Below are 26,369 nucleotides of genomic sequence, written 5' to 3'. Positions count from 1 at the left end.
ACACACACACACACACACACACACACACACACACACACACACACACACACACTATAATACTCTCAGGGATAGGGAGGTGGTCCAAAGTGGCATTATTTCAGATGGGGCTTTGAAGGGAGTAGGGAAAGGAAACAAGAGGTCATTTGCTGAGAAAATAAGAATAAGGCCTTCCTACTTCTCCCTCCTCTAATACCAGTCTTACCTTGTATGAGTGAAGGTATTTTTAGTTGCAAATAATGGAAAATTAAACTGGTCCAAACCAAACTAACTTAAATAATAATGGGGATTTATTGATTCACATAACTGAAAAGTCTAGAGGTACAGAATGGTAGGGTTGGTGTATCCAAGGACTCAAAAATGTCATCAAAGAACAGGTTTCTTTATTTCACACCAATCGGACATCCACATTGTCAGGTTCCTCCTTTTTGGTTTCTCATGTAGAGAAATGACTGAGAGCCACAGTGAGGGTTACATTCTTATTGGTTTATAGCCACTAGCTAAGGTCATCTGTCCACTTCTGAGCCAATGACTGTGATATGAGGAATAAAATATGTTTATGGCTTTATGCCAATTTAGAGTTCAATGTTCAAGTACTCCTTCACTCACGATACTCCAGCCATACCAGACTTCTCCAGTCCTTCACATATACTAAACTCTTTCCTATACCTAATCCTAGCCAAAAGTCTGAGAAGCTATTACTAAAAATCTTCCTTGTCTCAAGGCTTTTGCATATGCTATTCTCCTTGCCTGAAACATTTTTCTTTTCTCTCCCCTACCCCTTTACCACCAACATAATAAATTCACCTATTATAATGTCATCACATCCTTTACTTTTTCTTCATATCATTTATAACAGTTTTAAATTGATCTGTGTGATTATGTATTTTGTGTCTAATTCCTCCATTGGACTACAAACCTCAAAAAAGCAGCAAAATGTGTTTTCTTCAGACTTGTACCCGTAGTGCTACATTACATAGACTTGACACAATCAAATACTAAAGAATGAATGAATAAATGGTGCTGAGATCGACATATAGTAAATGTTTATTGGCTACTCATGTCACCATAAAAATGCATGCAACTGGTGAGAGTCAAACAACATTTTTTTAAGTTTACTTACTTTGAGAGAGAGAGCATGAGCAGGGGAAGGGCAGAGAGAGAGAGGGCAAGAGAATCCCAAACAGGCTCTGCACTGTCAGTGCGGCCCCAATGCAGGCCTTGAACTCACTCACAAACTGCAGGACTGGAGTTCACAAATCATGAGATCATGACCTGAGATGAAACCAACTGATGCTTAATCAGCTGAGCCACCCAGCTACCCCAAGGAACAATATTTTGAATGGTTTAGAACAAACTCATCATTACATTTACAGGAATCATAACTCATAGTTTATGAATCTATATTTAAAACATTTTATTTTTCTTCCATCAAAAAATATCTACCCAACTTTTTCTAGTAATATTTCATAAAACTAATTATTTTACACTGTAATTCTAATACTATGAAACTGTATCAATCATACCTTCTTTAAACTGCATATTTCAGATTCTTGTTTTTTATTTAAAGCTGAAAGTCTGTTGTTTAATTGTATTGCTTCCTGTACTGCAATATGAAAAACATTTAGAAAAATATTATATTTAACATACATTTAAGGAAAGTATCACTACAATGGACAGTGAAAGCAGCCTCAATGCAATATATACAATTATTATTGACCATAAATAATATTTATTAAAATGTTATTTACTATTACCAGCAGATAATTTCAATTTCCTCATTATAAGTAAGCCCATTTAATCACTCTTATTAAAACTATAAGTTTAGGGGCTCAGTCGGTTGAACTTCCTACTTCGGCTCAGGTCACGATCTCACCATCTGTGAGTTTGAGCCCCGCGTTGGGCTCTGTGCTGACAGCTCAGAGCCTGGAGCCTGCTTCCGATTTTGTGTCTCCCTCTCTCTCTAACTCTCCCCTGCTCATGCTCTGTCTCTGTCTCAAAAATAAAATAAAACATTTAAAAAAATTTTTTTTTAAATTTTTTTTTCAACTTTTATTTATTTTTGGGACAGAGAGAGACAGAGCATGAACGGGGGAGGGGCAGAGAGAGAGGGAGACACAGAATCGGAAACAGGCTCCAGGCTCTGAGCCATCAGCCCAGAGCCGGACGCGGGGCTCGAACCCACGGACCGCGAGATCGTGACCTGGCTGAAGTCAGACACTTAACCGACTGCGCCACCCAGGCGCCCCAAAAAATTTTTTTTAATAAAAAAAAAATAAGTTTAAATAAGGTAACACCTACCATTTTGTTCTAATTTTCCATGATTCTCTTTTACCAATCCAAATTGACCTGTTATTGTGGCATAATATTTCTCAATTTCATTCAGTTGCTTCTGATGATCTTCTTTAGCCAGAAGATGTAACTGGACTTTTTGTTCCTATTGTGAAGTTATTTTAAATGTTATAAACCTATAATACACCCACATATATATATATATATATATACACATACACATGTTTAAACATACATAAAAATGTACTGTTTTTAGTAACTATTGTTATGAAATAGGCCATGAAAAAGTGCTGAGAACACAACAAGGAGGAAATGTTAGGAGATATTTCTAAACCTGTGTAAAATTAAAGCACATTTATTTTTCTTGTAACAAAATGGTCACTTAAATTTATGCTGCCCCTATTTACAATTTCTTTTTAAAAAAACAACTGGTTTCACTTATAGAAAAGAGAATCAGTCCAAGCCAGCACTAAGCAAAATCACGAGAATATTAAAGTAATAATCTTTATAATTAAGGAAAAGAATTTGTTTTTCTAAATTTGGGGGCATAATTATGAGTGCATTATCAAAACTCAAGTATTTTTAATTTTAATGAGTATAGCACCTTCTCACTGCATTAAAAAATTGAATGATGAGGAGAGTCTGGGTGGTTCAGTTGGTTGAGTGTCTGACTCTTAAGGATTTGGTTCAGGTCATGATCTCACAGTTCATGAGTTTGAGTCCCACGTAGGGCTCGTGCTGATGGTATGTGACCTGCTTGGGATTCTCTATCTGCCTCTCTCTCTCTCTCTCAAAACTAAACTTAAAAAATTGAATGATGAGGATAATATCTATCAGAGGCAGGGAGGCAATACAGTATAGTAGAAAGTCTACTTAGCTGAGAGACACAATTGGCAAAAATTGGACCCAAGGTATAATATGGGCCTTTACTACTTTCGGCTAAAGAAGATTGTTTTGTCACACTTAGAAATATGACTTTAAATTTTAAAAAGAGGGATTGCCTGGCTGGCTGGCTCAGTCAGTAGAGCATATGCCTCTTAATCTCAGAGTTGTGAGTTCAAGCCCCACATTGGGTGTGGAGTCTACTAAAAAAAAAAAAAAGTCATTAATAAATTTTAAAAAGAAATATAAGGTTAATAGAATAACATTTTTTAAAGGTTTTGATCTTGACTTGGTACTAGTAGACTCACTTATTGGTTTCACAACTTTCCTTCATTTAGGTCACATGCTTCAGCACCTATGATGATAAGCAGTGATAAAAACCAGTGTATGTCTATGGACTGACACTCAGTAATTGTTTTATGAGTGAATTGTTGTTGTCCTCTGGGGCTCCAACAGTGAAAATTTGTTAGATATACCTGGCCAGTAGCTGTTTCCCCTATCCAATATTATCACAATTTCAAGTATTTACTTCAAATATTTCTTCCTCATTATAATCTAGGAGGATTAAAATTTGCAGGTTCTCTTCTCCCCTAGTCAAGTGAAGGGCATATTGCTCAAAATAAACCAACTGATTTCTACCTTTTTGGAATCTTGAAACTCGAGCCAAAAAGGACTATAAAACTAAAGTTTGGCAGTGATCCTATCCAGCTGATAAGACTTCTGTCCCGGGTTCCTACATCCTGCTTCACAAACTCTGGAATTACCCTGATCCCTGCTCTTTCTCAAACCCATTCTTCACTCTCTGATTGATTATGAATGTCTCCACTAAATTCTCTTTCGCATAAAATAAAGAGCCATTTCCTACTGCTTTAAAATCAAACTACAGGCAGTATACTAGTCAAAAGCTAGTTGGCCTGTGTTTAAATCCTGCCTCTGTAATTTAGTTGCTGTGTGACCTTGGGAAATCTACCCTATCTTTAAAATAAAGATTCTAAAAGTATCTCCCAGAGAGGGTTGCTGTGAGGATAAAATGAAATAATACAAATAAAACACAACGAACAACACCTGTCACTGAATAAGTACAATATGTTTTGTTATTACTCCTTAACCAATAAAAGTGCCTTCAATAGTTTTATTTGGAATAACATTAGCCCTCATATTAATAGAGAATACATACATAAGTTGTACCTAACTGTATTATCTTGGCAAATTTGATAATAATCTTAACTTTTTCAAAGATACTTTTTAATGATTTAAAAAAAATTTTTTTTAAATGTTTATTTATTTTTGAGAGAGACAAAGACAGAATGCAAGTAGGTTAGGGGCAGAGAGAGAGGGAGACACAGAATCTGAAGCAGGCTCCAGGCTCTGAGCTGTCAGCACCGAGTCCAATGCGGGGCTCAAACTCATGAGCTGTGAGATCATGACCTGAGCCGAAGTCAGACGCTCAACCGACTGAGCCACCCAGGCACCCCACTTTTTAATGATTTTAAGCAAAGTGATAATATCATTGGTAATGATCACAATGGATCAATTGAAAGTTTCTTATGCACTTCTATGGGCTCTTCAAATTCACTATGGAGTCATTTGAATTAATCACATAGCATTTATTAACGCAAAAAGCTGACAAGTATACTCACCCCAGAGATCTTATGTCTATCTGGGTAGTTACTATGATTAATAACTAAATAATGAACAATAATAAACCAAATTCCATTCCTCTAAAATATCACTTAATTGGGGCCCCTGGGTGGTTCAGTCAGTTAAGCATCTGACTTCGGCTCAGGTCATGATCTCATGGTTTGTGAGTTCGAGCCCTGCATTGGGCTCTGTGCTGACAGCTCAGAGCCTGGAGCCTGCTAAAGATTCTGTGTATCCCTCTCTCTCTGCCCCTCCCCCACTTGGGATCTGTTTCTTCTCTCTCTCTCTCTCTCTCTCAAAAAAAAATAAACATTAAAAAAAATTTTTTTAAAGACACCACTTAATTCTCTAATGTAGAGAATTATATTTGCTTTCAGAAGATGGGTAGAAACCTAATACAATTTCACTAAAATTAGTCTAAAAACATTATTTTAATTCAAGGAATTTTTCTTTAAGTTTTTACTTTAATTCCAGTTAACATACAGTGTAACATTAGTTTCAGGTGTACAATAGTCACTCAACAATTCCATACATCACCTGATGCTCATCACAACAAGTACATGCCTTAATCCATATCACTATTTCACCCATCCGCCCTACCCACCTCCCATCTTGTAACCATCAATTTGTTCTCTATAGTTAAGAGTCAGTTTTTTGGTTTGTCTTTTTCCTATGTTCATTTTATTTCTTAAATTCCACATATGAGTAAAATCATATAGTATTTGTCTTTTTCTGGCTTATTTTGCTTAGCATTATATTCCCTAGCTCCATTCATGTTGTTGGAAATGGTAAGATTTCATTCTTTGTTATGACTGAATAATATTCCACTGTGTGTATACACACACACCACATTTTTTTCTTTATCCATTCACCTATTGGTGGACATCTGGGTTACTTCCATAATTTGGCTATTATAAATAATGCTGCTATAAATATACAGGTGCATATTTCCCTTTGACTTTGTGGGATAAATAGCCAGTAGTGCAATTGCTGGGTCATACAGTAGTTCTCTTTTTAACTTTTGAGGAACCTCTGTACTCTTTTCCACAGTGGCTGCACCAGTTTGCATTCCCACCAACAGTGCATGAGTGTTCCCTTTTCACCACATCCTCACCAACACTTGTTTCCTTTGTTTTTGATTTTAGCCATTTGACAGGTGTGAGTTGATATCATTGTAACTAGCATCTCTCTGATGATGAGTGATGCTGAGCATCTTTTCATGTGTCTGTTGGCCTTCTAAATATCCTCTTTGGAGAAATGTCTGTTCATGTCTTCTGCCCATTTTTTAATTGGATTATTTGGTTTTTGAGTATTGAGATTTAGAAGTTCTTTATGAATTTTGGATACTCACCCTTTATCAGATGTATCATTTGCAAATATCTTCTCCCATTCTGTAGGATGCCTTTTAGTTTTGTTGTTTTCTTTGTTGTGCAGAAGTACTTTTATTTTGATGTAGTCCCAATAGTTTATTTTTGCTTTTATTTCTCTTGCCTCAGGAGACAGATCTAAAAAAAATGTTGCTACAGCTGGTATCAGAGAAATTACTGCCTGTGGTCTCCTCTAGGATTCTTATGGTTTCAAGTCTCACATTCAAGTCTTTAATCCATTTAGAATTTATTTTTGTGTATGGTGTAAGAAAGTGATTCATTTCTTTCTTTTACATGTTGTACAGATTTCGGAACACCATTTGCTGAAGAAACTGTCCTTTTCCCATTTTCCCTGCTTTGATGCCAGTAACATACTGTTTTGAGTACTACTGCTTTGTAATAAAACTTAAAGTCTGGAATTGTGATGCCTCCGGCTTTTTCTTTTTCAAAATTGCTTTGGCTATTCAGGGTTTTCTGTGGTTCCATACACGTTTATAATTATTTGTTCTAGTTCTGTCAAAAATGCTGTTGGTATTTTGATAGGGTTACATTAAATCCGTAGACTTCTTTGGATAATATAGACATTTTAATAAAATTTGTTCTGGGGTACCTGGGTGGCTCAGTTGGTTAAGTATTTGACTTTGGCTCAGGTCATGATTTCATTGTTCATGGATTCGAGCCCTGCATTGGACTCTGCACTGACAGCTCAGAGCCTGGAGCCTGCTCTCTATTCTGTGTCTCCCACCCTCCCTCCCTCAAAAATAAGTAAACGTTACGTATTTCTTCTTCTAATCCATGACCACGGAAATGTTTTTCCATTTCTTTGTGTCATCTTCAATTCCATTCATCAGTGTTTTATAGTTTTCAGAGTATAAGTCTTTCATCTCTTTGGTTGGGTTTGTTCCTAGGGATCTTATTATTATTTGTGCAATTGTAAATGGGGTTGTTTTCTTAATTTCTTTCTGCTGTTTCATTATTGGTATATAGAAATGTAACACACATTGATTTTCTATTTTGTGACTTTACTGAATTCATTTATCAGTTCTAGCAGATTTTTGGTGGAGTCTTTCAAGTTTCTACATATGGTACCCTGTCATATGCAAATAGTGATGGTTTTACTCCTTCCTTACCAATCTGGATGCCTTTTCTTTTTGTTGTCTGACTGCTGTGGCTAGGACATCCCACACTATGTTGAAGCAAAGTAGTGAGAGTGGACATCCTTGTCTTGTTCTTGACCTTAGGGGGAAAGCTCTCAGTTTTTCCCCATTGAGGATGATGTTAGCTGTGGGTTTTTCATATATGGTCTTTAATATGTTTAGATATCTCTTTAAGCCTAACTGTTGAAGTTTTTTTTTTTTTTTATCATGAATGGATATTATACTTTGTCAAATGCTTTTTCTGCATCTATTGAAATGGTCATTAACCTTTCTCTTACTGATGTTATCATGTTGATTGATTTGCAAATATTAAACCACCCTTGCAATGCAGTAATAAATCCCACTTGATCATGGTGAATGATTTTTTTTAATGTATTGTTGAATTCAGTTTGCTAATATTTCATTTATTTTTGCATCTGTGTTCATGAGGGATATTGACCTGTAGTCATCTTTTTTTGTGGTGTCTTTATCTGGTTTTGGTATCAGAATAAGGCTGGCTTCATAGAATGAATCTGAAAGTATTCCTTCCTTTTCTATTTTCTGAAATAGTTTGAAAATAGGTATTAACTTTTCTCTAAATATTTGGTAGAATTCACCTGTGAAGCCATCTAGTGCTGGACTTTTGTTTGTTCAGAGTTTAATTACTTATTCAATTCATTTGCTGGTTATTAATCTGTTCAAATTTTCTATTTCTGATTTAAATGTTTTGGTAGTTTATATGTTTCTATGAATTTGCCCATTTCTTCTAGGGTGGCACATAGTTTTTCATAATATCTAATTGCATTTTTGCGGTGTTGGTTGTCACTTCTCATCTCATTTGTGGTTTTATGAGTCCTTTCTCTTTTTTTCTTGATAGGTCTAGCTAGAGGTCTATCGATTTTATTGATTCTTTTCACAGAACCAGTTTCTGATTTCATTGATCTGTTTTATTGTTTTTTGTTTTTAGTTTCTAGATCATTTATTTCTGTTCTAAAATTTATTATTTCCTTCTTTCTGCTGGTTTCAGGTTTTGTTTGTTCTTTTTCTAGCTTCTTTAGGTATGAGGTTAGGTTGTTTGAGATTTTTGTTTCTTGAGGTAGTCCTGTATTGCTATAAACTTCCCTCTTGGAACTGCTTTTGCTGCATCCAAAACGTTTCTGACCATTGTATTTTCATTTTCATTTGTTTCCATGTACTTTTTAATTTCTTATTGACCCATTCATTGTTTAGTATCATGGTATTTAACCTCCATGTATTTGTGGTCTTTCCAGACTTTTTTCTTGTGGTTGACTTTTAGTTTCATAGCATTGTTGACCAGGAATTTTTCAATTTTTCAGTTTAGATCTATTTTTATATAGCCTTTATGACTACTGTCCACTACATATTAATATAGGTTTCCTCAATCTTTCAGTTAAAAAGTCATAATAGGCTGTCAATGCCTGCAAAGATTAACAATCCTAATAACTAAAACTAGAGCAAAGATTAAAGTGATTTCATAGGTTTTCTCTACATAAAATAATTTGTGATATACTCTAATCCAACATCCTTTGCTTGAAGCCAAAGTCAATTCAAGTAAAATGCAGTTTCATTTGTTTGCATTACATAATTTCCAAATATATTAGCCTATTCAGTTGCCATGATAAATACTATAAAGACTTTCAAATTACATGAGCGCCTACAGCTCATTAGCCCACACAGGCCCATATGGGACTGTTCACATATGAACCTAGTTGGCTGCTCTGATTTAGTTTTGATAATCAGATGAAGAAACCAGTTGTCAAGTTTGTCACTAATTGCATGCCAGCAAATAGCTTAAATTCTTTGGGAAGCAACAACAAAAACAGATTGGTGACACTTGCATGAGAAACCCAAGAATAGAATTACTCTGTTTAAAGACTAATATACATAACTTTATAGTCTTATTATTAAAACTTTAGGGGCGCCTGGGTGGCTCAGTCGGTTAACCATCCAACTTCGGCTGAGGTCATGATCTCGCGGTTTGTGAGTTCAAGCCCTGTGTCGGGCTCTGTGCTGACAGCTCAGAACCTGAAGCCTGTTTCAGATTCTGTGTCTCCCTCTCTCTCTGACCCTCCCCTGTTCATGCTCTGTCTCTCTCTGTCTCAAAAATAAATAAGCGTTAAAAAAAAATAAAAAAAAAAAACTTTAATATTACACATGATATAATAATTAAAGATAATTTTATTGAGATGATTAAGAAATAGTTAAGAACATACTGTTTTTGTTTTTTGGGTTTTTTTTAACTCTGTGAATTGATTCAAGCTATTTTCTTTTTTAACACAATTTTACTACTAAATGCAAGGACTTGTCCATAAGAAAATGTTAGGATTCATTGCTTTCCAAAAACAAACTTAAATTTTAACAAACTTAATCCATGAACATCAAGATTAGAGGAAAAAAAGACAGCTCCTGCATAATTAAGAGCATGTGTGCGTGTGTGGTCTAAAAGATTACTTTGAAGCCTCAAGACATTTAAAATAGGAATAATTAAAAAATAGTATTTATACAACTGTCTTTACTAATTACAACTTTTTACAACTATATTTACTAATTAAAAGCATAATTGTTCATTTTCCCCCTTTCTTATTTCCTTATGAAGACCAACTTGAAAACCTTTATAAAAACAATTTCCCTTAAAATAATTAACTTTAAGTTAATTTTAGGGAAAAAGATAAAAACACAAAAATAAACTTCATACATTCTTCAAAACTATTTTGCAACTTACCTTTCAATTTCTTCAATATGAACCCAAAATAAATCAATTTGGGGTTATAAAACTCATGTTTTAAACATTTTAAAAGATATTTTTACCTTTTTTAGTCACAAAGAGAAGGTATATACTACTTTAAAAAACTAACTTAGAGGTGCCTGGGTGGCTCAGTCAGTTGAGCGTCTGACTTCAGCTCAGGTCACGATTTCACAGTTTGTGAGTTCAAGCCCCGCGTCGGGCTCTGTGCTGACAGCTCAGAGCCTGGAGCCTGCTTCAGATTCTGTGTCTCCTCTCTCTGTCCCTCCCCTGCTCATGCTGTCTCTCTCTCTCTCTCTCTCTCAAAAATAAATAAACATGAAAAAAAAACTAACTTAAAGTTACAATACTTAGTGTGTACAGATATACATATTTATAATTTTTCCAGATAAGTCTTCATTCTAAAAACATTCTACTATGAAAGAAAAAAATGTAGTAATTTTAAATCATATGAAACCTTCAGTATTTAAACTATAATTTAATAAAGAAAAAGAAATCTTTCTTATAAGTCTTTTCTTTAAAGGAAAGCAATACACAAAAAAATAAAACATAAATAAGAGCCAGCTAGATGAGTTCTTACTTCATTTACTAAGTCCTATTAGCTACTTGTTATACAACAGTCACCTAACGATAAGAACACAACCGGAAAGATTTTCACCAATGATCAAATTACAATAACAGTTAATTTGATGTTCTACAGTTTACTTTTATTATTTTTTGTTGCATTCTTTCTATTCATAATGATCAATGTGATCATTTGCTCCACAGAAGGCTAGGGTACTTGTAGAGATAGGCAAATCTTTCAATTCATAATTGTGTTAATTTATCTAGAGACATATCACCACCTCTACCACCCATACACAAATCAACTTATTGAATTCCTAAAAGAAATTACCACAGAGTTAAGTTACATAAAAGAAAAATGATTTGAATAAAATAAGATTAAGTTAATTACCGAATACAGTACTTTGAATATAGGTCATCTGAATCATATAAAAATAATGTAAAAAGAATAATGTAAGAATGCTTATAAAAAAAGATTATTTTAAACTCTTTAATCAATTATCTAAAATACATTTAATACTCTGCCAGAATGGGCATAAAATATTAAATGTACGTATCAACATATAAAATTACTTTAATGCAAAATTATTTAATGCTTTGAACTGTTAGAAAATAACATTATAACTATAACTCAAATATCATTTTAAAAGGTTCTTAAGAGGTTGTCATTCATATTAACAAAATACTCAGAAATTACTAAAAACTTGTTTCCATTTTTTCTAAGACTATAAGTATCTGATGAAATTTTCAAGTGGAATAAAATAAATACATTTTATGTTGCCTTTGATCTTTAACTTGTAGCCTTATCTCCCAGGTCAGAGTGCACATTATTCAATTTCACTATATTTTGTGTAAAACCACTGTAGCGTTGAAGATGACTTTCAGTACAAATGTCATGGTACTTAAAGCTAAACTGGAATCTAGTTTTTCAGCTTCTTAATTAAAATCATAGTTTAAAATAGTCTGACAATATTATCTTTATCCTTTCCAGTTGAACAGCGACAGAATTTTCACATCTTTTATTCAATCAAGCTTAGCAATCTTTCTATGTCTTTTTTTATTTTCTAACACACCAAAAACATTTTCAAGAAGCAAAACAGTTACTTTATTTTTCTGTATTTAATAAGGAGTGATATCTCATTTCTTACTTCTCATATATATAGTATATAAACCTTACTCAAAAATTACTTTACTTGCCTTACAGTCTGCTCCAAAGATGACAACTGAAATAGCATAAGCCTACCCAAAAGCCCTCAGAAGATTTCAGTGGATATGGGAGAATTTTGCTTAATCAAAAATACAGGAAAAAAGTCCTTCTGAATCAAAGAGGGATAGAGAGAGTATCAAATAAATATTCCATAAAATACTATGCTGTAAAAATACAAATATGAATTTTTAATATATAGAAGAGAAATATGTGAAAAACACTTGTTGAAGAGTAAAGAATGAGTACCATAGCCCAAGTGTTGTATTCAAATGTTACTTCATATTATTTTTTCAGGCAATCGTTAATAATTACATTTGTATAAATATCTAGAAAAAATAATAAAATAAGAGGTTTTGTTATTCTTATTTCCTTGTTGTTTGATATTGAAATAAGACCTCTATCAGTAATCTGGGACTGGGTTAAATTTATTTTATGATATATAAACAATTTATGTAATCTGGAAATAAATTTGTGAAATACATTAATTTAAGCTATATTTGAAATTGTAATTCAGTTCTTTAAATGGGATATTAATATCCAATTGCAAATACTTTTTTTTTACTATAAATGCCACATTTATATTGACAAAAATACAACACATATGATGTGCCAATCTGGAGAGTGGGTGTATATTCTATAATTTCCTTACCATTTCACTTACTTTCTTCTGTAAAGAATATTTAGAAACCTTGAAAAAACAAAGAGAAAATTCATTATAAATCTTTATCTATTATAAATTCTGCCTGAAATTAAAATTGTATGCCATTGGGTGCCTAGGTGGCTCAGTCAGTTAAGTGTCTGACTCTTGATTTTGGCTTAGGTCATGATCTCACCGTTGGTGAGATCAAGCCCCGTGACAGGCTCTACACTGACAGTGCAGAGCCTGCCTGGAATTCTCTCTCTCCCTCTGTCCCTCCCCAACTCACACATCACTCTCTCCCTCTCAAAATAAATAAGTAAACTTTAAAAAAATAAAATAAATAAAACCATAGGCTATAAAATGTGGTGTTCATTTCCCATGCAGTATTTTTTTCTTAGGACATTTTTTTCAAGATGATATTTACCATAGCCTTCTTCCTTAAAACAAAACCAATACATTCATTAATTATTCAACACATATTTATGGAGCACTTACTATATACAAGCCACTTTCCTAGCACTCTGGGATACAGCACTGAACAAGACAAAGTCCCTACCCTTTAGAATTTGTCTAGTGGGGGTAATGGTGAGATAGTCAATAAAATATAAGTAAAACGTACAGAAGTTAGAGAGTGACAACTATGAAGAAAAATAAAGCAAGCAGGATAGCAACAGCATTTCTAGGAGAGTTTGCTTTTTAGTATCAGATCTTTGTTGAAAATCTGATAAAATGGAAAAGCATAGGGAAAAAGCTGTTTTAAAAAAAATCATCTCAGAAACCAGAAATAACAATCATTAATACTTTGGTACTTCAGTTATTTTGCTATGCATTTACACCTTAAAAGAGGGTAAGTGGGGAGTGGAATAACAATATATGAACTATTTTGTAGCCTATTTTTTCCTAATATATAACAAACACCTTTCTATAACGAATTAATCTACAACACAACTTTTTAATGGTTACATAGTATTCCACTTTACCAAATCACTCTCATTTTTGTAGGTTTACCCAGTTTACAGTTTTATGACACTACTATAAGATAAACATGCTTGTACTAAGAACTGTAATTATGTATTTTAGCACAAAAAATTCCAATAAGCAGAATTCCTAATATTTGTTCCTTTTTATAGACTTTTAACAATTCTTACATAGTCCTCTAGAATGTCTGACCAAGCTAAATTCCAACCAGCTGTGTATGAGTACTCATTTTCTTTTTTTTTTTTTTTTTTAATTTTTTTTTTTCAACATTTATTTATTTTTGGGACAGAGAGAGACAGAGCATGAACGGGGGAGGGGCAGAGAGAGAGGAAGACACAGAATCGGAAACAGGCTCCAGGCTCTGAGCCATCAGCCCAGAGCCCGACGCGGGGCTCGAACTCACAGACCGCAAGATCGTGACCTGGCTGAAGTCGGACGCTTAACCGACTGCGCCACCCAGGCGCCCCTGAGTACTCATTTTCTTAAACTCTGTTTATATTTGTTAAATTTTAAGCAAAAATAAATTACTTCACATTTCCTATGAAATCAATTTTTTAGCATGCTGCCTTGAATAAGCTGATAATTTTATTTCTTTTTTTTTTGGAAGAGGTTATGTGTGATTTATTTCTTCAACAAATATTGAATGCATACTATAATAATTAATGTACACACAGGGGTATAATGTTGAACCCCCCAAAAAATCTCATCCAGCTTAAATTCTGGATATTGTAGAAAATAAGCAATATAAATAAGTTAAAATATAAGGTCTATTAAATATTGATAAGCAGTAAAGAAAAATAATAAATCAAGGAAAGAGATTACATGAGATACGCAAGAAAATTCTTTCTAGGTTGACATCTTTGAGTCCAGATTGGACAGGAATGAGGAAGAGTATTTCGGCAAGTGCAAAGGCCCTAAGGTGGGGAAAACATCTGGTGTGTTCAAACCACAAGAAAGTGTGGCTGGAAGTGAATAAGCAAAGAGAAGAACAGCAATAGAGGAGTTCAGAGAAAAGTAGGAGTGGGGAGAGGGCCAATTCATTGTAGGTCTTGTAATGCAGGATATAGACTTAGGTTTTTATATTAAATGAGACAGGAAGACATTGAAAAGTTCTAAGCTCAAGTATAACATAGCCTGACTTACTTTTTTAAAGGATCACTCTGAGTGTTATGTTAACACTAACAGGGAACAAAAGTGGAAGCAGGAAAACCAGTTACTAAGCCACTGTGATAATCCAGATGAAAGAAGATAATGAAAGAGGACTAGGGTTTTAATAATGGATGTAGTAAGAAGTCGCCAGAACTGGATATAATCTGAGGGAAATGTTGACAAATCTGCAACAGGAAAAAAAAGGAGTCATAAGGGGCGCCTGGGTGGCTCAGTCGGTTGAGCATCCAACTTCGGCTCAGGTTATGATCTCACAGCTCGTGAGTTCGAGCCCTGAGTCGGCCTCTGTGCTGACAGCTCGGAGCCTGTAGCCCACTTCGATTCTGTGTCTCCCTCTCTCTCTGCCCCTAACCCACTTGTATTCTGTCTCTGTCTCTCTCAAAAATAAAAAGTAAAAAAAAAAAAAAAAAAAATTAAAAAAAAAAGGAGACATAATTACTAAGGAAAGAAAAGACAAAGAAGTTAGTTTTTAGGAGTGGAATATTTTCTATCATTTATTTATTTATTTTTAAATGTTTATTTTTGATAGAGAATGCGAGCAGGGGAGGAGCAGAGGGAGAGGAGACACAAAATCCAAAGCAGGCTCCAGGCTCTGAGCTGTCAGCACAGAACCTGATATGGGGCTTGAACTCACAGACAGGGAGATCATGACCTGAGCCGAAGCTGGATGCTTAACTGACTGAGCCACCCAGGCACCCTGGTAGGGGAATATTTTCTAAAACAAAAAAATCATGTTTATGATTTTGAACATACCATGTTTCATGTCAATCTAGGCTGGAGATACATATTTGAAAGTCTTGAACATACGTCCCATTTGAAAGACATGAGATGGGATGAGATCAGAGTATTTTTTAAGGCATTCTGACAAAAGAAAAGTAAAAGGATAGAAGTCATCTGGAAAGATAAGAGAGAAACACTTTAACTCTAACCCTGAATTTCGTATCTGCTAATGTGATAATTTTATATGGCAACTTAACTGAAACAAAAGACTATTTCTGAGTGTATCTGTGAGGGTGTTTCTGGATGAGATCAGCATTTGAAGCAATGGAATCATTAGACTATCGCACTTCTCTGCTTCCATAATTGGGTGACTCAATTCCTCATAATAAATTTCTCCCAATATATATATGCTATTGGCTCTGTTTCACTGAAGAACCCTAACACAGCTACCATCTGCTAAAGATAAAAGCCATACATCTAGAGCAAATTTACAAAATTCTTTCTGGTCACTATTCTTCAAACATTAATCCTTTCTGAATCATGATTCATAGCTCTATTTTATCAACATCTCTAGAGCACTTTCCACCTTAAAAAGCTACCACATAGTTGTGTTCCAATGAAACATAAGTAGAATTTGAAAGCAATATAATTAGGCTGACATGAAATCTTTTTATGCAGGCTACATATATATATATATATATATATATATATATATATATATGATATTATATATATATGATATATATATATATGATATGATATATATATATATATATATATATATATATATATATGATGTTTTTCATGTTAAAATTACACTGAATTGGGGGCGCCTGGGTGGCTCAGCCAGTTAAGCATCCAACCTCAGCCCAGGTCATGATCTCACGGTTTGCGAGTTTGAGCCCCGCATCAGGCTCTGTCTGTGCTGACGGCTCAGAGCCTGCAGCCTGCTTCAGATTCTGTGTCTCCCTCTCTCTGCCCTTCCCCCGCTTGTGCTCTGTCTCTCTCTCTCTCTCTCTCTCAAGAATAAATAAACATTAAAAATAGTTTTTTTTTTAAATTACACTGAACTGGATTATAGTATCAGATACAGACACCTTTCTAATACAGGAACTATACTGACACTAATTATTAACTACAGAAGCCAATTTCAAAGACAGAGTACAAATGTTTTGCTATTATAGTTATCCCTTACTTTATAGAAAATATCACGAAAAACTGACTGTAAAGTACCTTTCTTTACAGCACACCTTATTTTCCCATTAATTTTCCATTAACTGGCTTTATGTTACTTGGGAATAAAGTCCCTCAAAACTATGTTAAAAAGTATTTAACCTTTTCCCTTTTCCTGAACGATTCAGTCCTAAGTCAATGGGGGTAGAGTAGGGCAAGGTAGGTATCCATGGGAAAGCGGTGAACAGGTCGTAGTAGCAGCATTCCAGAACACGGTATCAGGCCTGAATGGGGAAGACAATCCCAACTGAGGGAAATCTATTGTGAGGAATCAGAAGCTGAGTAGGGTACTATATGTAGATGACATGATACTATATACAGAAAGCCCTAAGGGCACCTGGCTGGCTCAGTCCAAAGACCATGCGACTCTTGATCTCGGGGTCACAAGTTCGAGCCCCATGTTGGGTGCAGAGATTACTGAAGAAAAAAAAACAGGAAAGAAAAGAAAACCCAAAACACTCCGCCAAAAAACTACTAGAACTGATAAATGAATTCAAGATGACGCAAATAAACAGACATTCCACGATTATGAATTGGAAAAACAAATATTGTTAAAATGCCTATACTACCCAAAGCAACCTACACATTTAATGCCACCCTATCAAAATAACATCATCATTTTTCACAGAAGTAGAACAATTCTAAAATTTATATTGAACCACAAAAGACCCTGATAGCCAAAGCAATTTTGAAAAAGAAGAGCAAAGCTGGGAGTATCACAATTCCGGACTTCAAGTTATATTACACAGTTGTAGTAATCAAAGCAGTATGGTACTGGCATAAAAAGAGACACATACATCAGAAAAACGTAACAGAAAACCCAGAAATAAACCCACAATTACATGGTCAATTGATCTTCAACAAAGCAGGAAAGAATACCCAATGGAAAAAGGACAGTCTCCTCAACAAACAGTGTTGAGAAAACTGGACCACTTTCTTACACCAATATACAAAAATAAACTCAAAATGGATTAAAGACTTAAATGTGAGACCTAAAGCCATAAAAATCCTAGAAGAGACCACAGGCAGTAATGTCTCTGACATCAGCTATAGCAACATTTTTCTAGATATGTCTCCTGAGACAAGTGAAACAAAAGCAAAAACAAACTGTTAGAACTACATCAAAATAAAAAGATTCTGCACAGCAAAGGAAACAATCAACAAAACTAAAAGGCAACCTACAGAATGGGAGAAGATATTTGCAAATGACACATCTGATAAAGGGTGAGTATCCAAAACATAAAAAGAACTTACAAAACACCCAAAAACCAAATAATCCAATTTAAAAATGGGCAGAAGACATGAACAGACATTTCTCCAAGGTGGATATTTAGATGGCCAACAGACATGTGAAAAGATGCTCACCATCACTCATCATAAGGAAAATGCAAATCAAAATTACAATGAGATATCAACTCACACCTGTCAGAATGGCTAAAATCAAAAACACAAGAAACACCAAGTGCTGGTGAGGATGTAATGAAAAAGGAACACTCATGCACTATTAGTGGGAATGCAAACTGGTGCGGTCACTGTTGAAAATAGTATGGAGGTTCCTCAAAAGTTAAAAACAGAACTACTATGTGATCCAGCAATCACACTACTGGGTATTTACCCAAAAAATACAAAAACACTAATTCAAAGGGATACATATAATAGCCAAGATATGAAAGCAACCCAAGTGTTGTATATATGTGTAAGTGGGATATAATTCAACCATAAAAAAAAAATGAAATCTTGCCGTTTGCAATGGCATGGATGGAGCTTGAGTATAATGCTAAGCAAAATGAGTCAGTCAGAGGAAGACAAATACTATATGACTTCAATCATGTGGAATTTAATAAACAAAACAAATAAGCAAAGGCAAAAGAGAGAGAGACAGAGAGAGAAAGAAACCAAGAAACAGACTCTTAACTATAGAGAACTGATGGTTATCAGAGAGGAAATGCGGGGGTGGGGGGGGCAGGGAGAGATGGGCAAAAAAGGTGATGAGGATTAAGAAGTGCACTTGTTGTAAAGAGCACTGAGTGATGTACAGAATTGTTGAATAACAATATTATACCTCTGAAACTAATATAACACTTTATGTTAACTAAGCTGGAATGAAAATAAAATAAAATTTAAAAAGAAGCTGAGGAGGGTGAGGAGGGCAACACTGAAAAAGGGCAACCCAGCTCAAGGGGTCAGAGTCCAAGTAGGGAAAAGAAGGCATTCATTTAGGAAGGAAGGCACGGCAAAATGGTAAACTGGTTTACACAGGGTAGTTTATTGAACAAGTAAATATGTTAAGGATAAAGAATGTCATATTTCTCACTGTAAGAGGAAAGAAATGTACACATACAGGGAGAAAATAAATGAAAATTAACCTTGTGGTTTTGTATTAAAATTGGAGATAATGTGAATTCATGGTTTTTTATATACCTAGGTTGTTAGAGAAATAAACATTATAAGTTATAAATAAACACAAATATAAATGATATCTGTGTGTATGTAAATACATACGTAGATCTCTGTCCACCAAGAAAATCTGAAAGCAGTGACATATCAATAGTAACAAGTGTAATAGTGCCCAGATCTTTGCTTCTACATAATATTTTCCACTAAAAGGAACCATGGCAACATAGAAAATGGAAAAATGGCTCATTCCAGTGTAAGGTCAGATAAATTATAAAATGATCCTGGCATATTTGTTTTTATCTAAAAGCAGGAAAATGCTGAAAGAATGAAGGCATATCCAAAAGACTCAGTAATCAGCTATATAGACTCCCAGTAGCCAAATCAAGGGTAATTTGAGCAACGAAATAAATGACAGTCATAGATTTTAATCCACTAAATAAAATAAAAACTATGAGTCTATACTGATATAAATAAATGAATATATTAAAAGTTTGGTGAGAAAGAGAATATTTACATAATTTCAAAGTACCTCCCTATGAAATACTGATTACAAAGAGGAAAAGAGTACCTTTCCAGTGAGGAAATTTGTCAGATACTACCTTAAACAAATAAACAAAGTTAACATCATCAACAGGGAAATTAAAATTATGAACTGATAGGATTCAATTATAAGAACAAGACATTTCTTTGTATATTACCACCAAAGATATATAACTGATCTAATCATGAGGAAACATCATTATAAACAGAAACGAAGGGACACTCTACAAAACAACTGGTCTTTAATCTTCAAGAGTATCAAAGTCATAAAAATCACACAAAGACTGAGGAACTAGTCTAGACAGGAGAGATTAAAGAGGTATGACAAATAAATGCAACACAAGATTCTAAACTAGATTTTTTTGCTATAAAACACATTATTAGGACAACTAATAAAACCTTACTGGGCCCTGAGAGATTCTAGTTATGTGTTAATGTTAACTTGCTGATTTTGATGATGTTGTTAGGGTTTTTTAGAAGAATGTCCTTGACTGTAGGACAGATAAACTACAGTTTTGGGGGCAAAAGGGTATTAGATTGGCAAAATACTCTTAAATAATTTTAAAAAAAAGTTCTTTGTATTGTATTTTCAACACCTCTGTAAGTTTATGACTCTCCAAACTACAAAAGTACCCAAATGTCTAAGAAATCCTTATGGATAAATGTACACACTACTATAATTTAATTCCCTTTAGTCACTGTGGTTAGGTAAGGCCTAATAAAATTGTGTTTCCAATAGTACAAATAATATATTATGTGTTAAATATGCCCTCAGTTCTGTAGGAATAATTACTATCCTAATTTATAAAATTCAGTAAGTTTAAAATTTAGTGAAATAACATGACATCACAGAGCTATAGACCTGAAAACGTGACAGGTCATTACTCCCAACCCAACTTTTACCACCTTCTATCTATGCTCTCTTATTCATGTCTCTTTTGGGTGGATGAATGAATACTTCTCCCAAAATTCCTATTCCTGACATCCAGAGTAAATAATGTAGATATGCTACTCATTCATGAAGCGAACTTATTTGAGAAATTCTGATGTATTTCAATTTCTTCATTTTACCTGAAGGAAAATTGAGGCTCAGAAAGACAAAGTGTCTTACCACAGGATCATGTAATAAGTCATTAATAGGAAAAAATAATTTACTTAAAATGTATAGATAGAAAATTCCACAAAATCAGGAAAATATATGTATAAAACGAAGTTCAATAGACACAGAAATCCTTTTTAAAAGAACTAAAAAAATTGTAGAGATGGAAAATGCAATTAATGAAATGAAAAAAAATGCAACAGAGAGCTTCAAGGACACATTGAATCAAATAGAAGAAAGAACCATTGAACTTGAAGACATCATTTGAAATTATTCAATCAGAGAAGAAAACCAATTGAAAGAGGGTGAAGAAAGCCAACAAAATTTACAAAACAGCATTAAAGGAATCAATATAAGCATTACTGGAGTCCCAGAAGGAGAAAAGAGAAAGGGGCAGAAAGCTTATATAAAGAAATAATGGCTGGGGCACCTGGGTGGCTGTTGGTTGAGCTTCTAACTTCGGCTCAGGTCATGATTTCATGATCTGTCAGCCCAAGTCCCGCATCGGGCTCTGTGCTGACAGCTCAGAGCCTGGAGCCTGCTTCAGATTCTGTGTCTCCCTCTCTCTGACCCTCCCCCGTTCATGCTCTGTCTCTGTCTCAAAAATAAATAAGAACATTAAAAAAAAAAATGGCTGAAAACTTCCCAAATCTTGGGAGGGAAATGGATCCCGATTCATGAGACTCAGAGGACTATATACAATGAACCCAAAGAAGAATACAATAAGACACATTATAATCACGTTGTCTAGGTCAAAGAGAGAATTCTGACACTAGCAAGAGAAAAGCAACTTGTCACATTTAAGGGAACTCCAATAAGATTATCTATAGACTTCTCAGCAGAAACCTTACAGGCCAGGAGAGAGTGGGAGGATATATTCTAAGTACCAAAAGAAAAATCTGCCAACCAAGAATATTATACCTAGCAAGAAAACTATACCTAGTTTTTAAACTATCATTTAAAAACTGAAGGAAAGATAAAGTCTTTCCCAAACAGACTAAGGAATCAGTTACCACTTGACCTGCCTTATAAAAAAAATACTTAAGGAAGTTCTTCAAATTGAAACAAAAACATGCCAAGCAGCAATGCAAAAGCATATGGAAGAATAATTCTCATTTGTAAAGGTAAACATAGACAAATACAGAATAATTGAAGACTGATATGTTAGTACATAAATTATATGTACTTATAAAACCCTTATATAAAAGTTACAAAAATTAAAATTTGTTCATGAATACACAATATAAAAAGAAGCAAACCCTGGCCTATAAGAACACAAAGTTCAGGGGTAGTCAAAGTGTAGTGTTTTCGTACGCAATTAAAGTTGTTACCAACTTAAAGCAACTATAACTACAAAATATTTTATGTAAGTCTTCATATAAGCATAAGAATAAAAACCTACAATATACAGACAAAAGATAAAGAGAAAAAAATCAAAATCACTACAGAAACATCACATAACCAAGGAAGACGAGAAGAAGAGATACACAAAACAACTACAAAACAGACAGAAAACAATTTATAAAATGACATCAGTAATTCTACACCTAGCAATAATTACTTTAAATGTCAATGGATTAAACTTTCCAACCAAAAGACATAGAGTGATTGAATGGTTTCAAAAAATGAACATGATCAAGTGATATATGGCAGTCCCCACTTATCTGTGATTTCACTTCCCATGGTTTCAATTACCCACAGTCAAATGCAGTTGGGAGCAGACGATTCCCTTCTGATGTGTCATCAGAAGGTTAATAGGAGCCCAACACTATGTCACTGATTCCCACATCATTCACCTCACTTCATCTCATCCCATAGGCATTTTATCATCTTACATCATCACAAGAAAAGTGAGTTTAGTACAATAAGACATTTTGAGAGAGGAAAAAAAAGGGAAAGAAAGAAATCATATTCACATAACATTTATATTATTATAATTATTTTATATTATTAGTTATTTTTGGTAATCTCTTACTATGCCTAATTTACTTGATTATAGGTATTTATGTGTAGAAAAAGAATATAGTATATTTAGGGTTCAGTACTCTCCATGGTTTCAGGACTCCACTGGGGGTCTAGAAACATACCCTCCATAGATAAAGGGGGACTACTATACTACTTACAAGAGACTCACTTTAGATTTAAGGACACAAATAAGCTGACAGTACAGAGATGAAAGAGATACCAGACAGAAACCAAAAATAAAGCAGGGGTGGCTATATTTACATCATACAAAATAGACTTTAAGTCAAAAACTGTCTCTGGAGACAAAAAAAGGTCATTATATAATGCTAAATGGTCAGTCAATTCAACAAGAAGCTGTAACGATTATATATGCACTCAACATCAGAGCACCTAAATACATAAAGCAAATATCAACAGACCTGAAGGGAGAAATTGACAGAAATACAATAATAGTAGGAGACTTTACTACCTCACTTTACAATGTACAGAACATCCAGACAGAAAATCTATCATGCAACAGTTGACTTAAACCTCACTATGGGTCAAATGGACCTAACAGATATACACAGAACTTTTCACCCTACAGCAGAATATACATTCTTCTCAAGTACACATGAAACATTCTCAGGATAGATAATGTTGGGTCACAAAATAAGTCTTAACAAATTTAAGAAGATCAAAATCATACCAAATATCTTTTCTACCCACAGTGGAATGAAACAAGAATCAACAACAGTAAGCAAACAGGAAATTCACAACTATGTGGAAACTAAACACTCTTGAACAATCATGTCAAAAAAAAAAAAGAGAATTTAAAAAGTATCTTAAGATACACAAAAACAATAACACAACATACCAAAACTTATGGGATGCAGCAAAAGCAGTACTAATGGGTGTTTTTATAATATAAATGCCTACCTTGAAAAAAGAAATATTTCAAATAAACAATCTAATTTTACATCTCAAAGAACTAGAAAAAGCAAGAACCCCAAAACCAGCAAAAGAAAATAATACATATTAGAACAGAAATAAATAATAAATAGAAAAACAATCAGAAAAAAATCACCAAACTAAGAGTTATTCTTTTGGAAGGATAAATTAAACAAAAAGAGAGAAGATCCAAATCAATAAAATCAGAAATGGAAGGAGACATCACAATGGATGACTCATAAATAAAAAGAAACAACCACACATCAACAAACTGGATAACCTAGAAGAAATGGATAAATTCTTAGAAACACACAGTCTAACAAAACTGAAGAAAGAGGAAACAGAAAGCATAAATATAGTGGTAACTAAGAAGGAAACTGAATCAGTAATTAAAAATCTCCCAAGAAAGAAAATCCCCAAACCAGATAGCTTCATGGATGAATTCTACCAAACATTTGAAGAATTAATGCACCAACCCTTCTTAAGTTCTTCTAAAATACAGAAAAGGAGGGAATACTTCCTAACTCATTTTATGAGGCCCACATCACTCTTATAACAAAGTCAAAGACAACACAAGAAAAGAAAACTATAGGCCAATATACCTGATGAACACAGATGCAAAAATCTTCAATAAAATTCTAGCAAACCAAATAACAGCATGTTAAAGTTTCATACACCATGACCAAGTGGAATTTATCCCTGAGCTGCCAGATGGTCCAGCATATGCAAATCATTCAATGTGATATATCACATTAACAAAATAAAAAAAAATCCACATGTTCATCTCAATATGATATAGAAAATGCATTTGACAAAATTTAACACCCATCCATGATAAAAACTCTCAATAAAATAGGTACACAAGGTAACACCTAAACACAATAAAAGCCTACAAAAAGTCCACAGTAAACATCATAATCAATTCAGTATAAGGCATGGATGCTCACTCTTACTACTTCTATTCAAAACAGTGCTGAAGTCCTAGCTAGAGCAATTAGACAAGAAAAAGAAATAAAAGGCATCCAAATCAGAAAGAAGTGAAATTATTCATTTGAAGATGACATGATCAGATATGTAGAAAACCCTAAAGACTCAACAAAAACACTCTTAGAATAAATGAATACAGTAAAGTTGTAGGACACAAAATCAACATACAAAAATCAGCCATATTTCTAACACAAACTATCCAAAAAGGAAATTAAGAAAACTATCTCATTCACAGTAATTAAAAATTTTTTCAGGAATAAATTTAACCAAAGAAGTAAAATGTTTGTACACTGAATATTATAAAATATTGATGAAAGAAATTTAAAAAGACAGATAAGAAGAAAAACATCCTATGTTCATGGATAGAAGAATTAATATTTAAAATGTCCCTATTACCCAAAATGATCTACCAATTCAATGGAATCCCCATCAAAATCACAACGTTGATTTCCACAGACAAAGAATAATCCTAAAATTCATACAAACCACGAAAGGCCCTAAAACCAGAAAATCATAGCTGAAGCAATCCTGAGCAAGATGAACAAAGCTAGAGGCATCATGCTTCCTGATTTCAAAATCCATTTCAAAGTTATAGTAATCCAAACAGTATGATACTGCTACAAAAACACACATACTGGTTAATGGATCAGAATAGAGAGAATAGAAATCCATGCAACTACAGCTAACTGATCTTCAACAAGGGTACCAAGAATATATAATGGGGAAAAGATATTCTTCAAAAAATGGTACTGGAAAAACTGGATATCCACATGCAGAAAAATGAAATCAGACCCTTATCTTGCATCATATACAAAATTTCATACTATATACAAAAATCAACTCAAAATGGATTAAAGACTTAAACATAAGACCTGAAACCATAAAACTACCAGAAGAAAAACCACAGGAGAAGAACTTCTTGGCATTAGTCTAGGCAGTGATTTAAAAAAAAATTTTTTTTTTAACATTTATTTATTTTTGAGACAGAGAGAGGCAGAGCATGAGCATGGGAGGGTCAGAGAGACAGGGAGACACAGAATCCGAAACAGGCTCCAGGCTCTGAGCTGTCAGCCCAGAGCCCGATGCGGGGCTCGAACTCACGGACCACGAGATCATGACCTGAGCCGAAGTCAGACACCCAACCGACTGAGCCACCCAGGCACCCCAGCAGTGATTTTTTGAATATGACACCAAAAGCACAAACAACAAAAGCAAAAACAGACTACTGGAATTACATGAAATAAAAAGCTTCTGCAATCAAAGGAAATAATCAACAGACTGAAAACTCAACGTACAGAATGGGAGAAACATTTGCAAACCATGTATCTGACTGGGGTTAACATCCATAATGTATCAGGAGCTTGTACACTCCCCAGCAACAAAACAAAACCAATTTAAAAGACAGGCTAAGGACACGAAAGATTTTTCTAGGAAGACTACATACAAATGGCCAACACATATATGAAAAGTTACTCAACATCACTACTCATCAGGGAAATACAAGGTCAATCCCAATGAGGTATCACCTTACACCTATTAGAATGGCATGATCAGAAAGACAAGAGATAACAAGGTTTGTGAGAATGTGAAGAAAAGGGAAACTTTGTCCTACCTTAATCAACTAAAGAAAGAAAGTGTATCACACGTTTAAACAAATCCACACTATGGTGTGAATTACCTGATTAAGGTAGTGACCATCAGGATCCTTCCATCATAAAAACATATTTTACTCTTTGTAATTAATGTTATCTATAAGGTGATAGTTTTTTTTTTCAATATATGAAGTTTATTGTCAGACTGGTTTCCATACAACACCCAGTGCTAATCCCAAAAGGTGCCCTCCTCAATACCCATCGCCCACCC

General features: G+C 34.1%; 1 protein-coding gene across 1 annotated transcript in view; it reads right to left on the bottom strand.

Annotated features, from left to right (window-relative positions):
• CCDC73 (coiled-coil domain containing 73) overlaps positions 1-26,369 on the bottom strand; it is a 127,540-nt gene that overhangs the window by 56,379 nt on the left and 44,792 nt on the right. The window contains exons 6-8 of the mRNA XM_040495518.1: positions 12,500-12,538; positions 2,299-2,434; positions 1,524-1,603 (exon numbers count right to left, since the gene is read on the bottom strand). Of these exons, the coding sequence (XP_040351452.1) occupies positions 1,524-1,603; positions 2,299-2,434; positions 12,500-12,538 (255 nt within the window). The remainder of the gene's footprint in view (positions 1-1,523; positions 1,604-2,298; positions 2,435-12,499; positions 12,539-26,369) is intronic.

This window comes from Herpailurus yagouaroundi, unplaced genomic scaffold (assembly GCF_014898765.1).
Source record: "Herpailurus yagouaroundi ecotype Mexico unplaced genomic scaffold, PumYag 187, whole genome shotgun sequence".
Classification (NCBI taxonomy): Eukaryota; Metazoa; Chordata; class Mammalia; order Carnivora; family Felidae; genus Herpailurus; species Herpailurus yagouaroundi.
The sequence above is the reverse complement of the archived record's forward strand: the minus strand, read 5'-3'. Positions and strand labels throughout refer to the sequence as shown.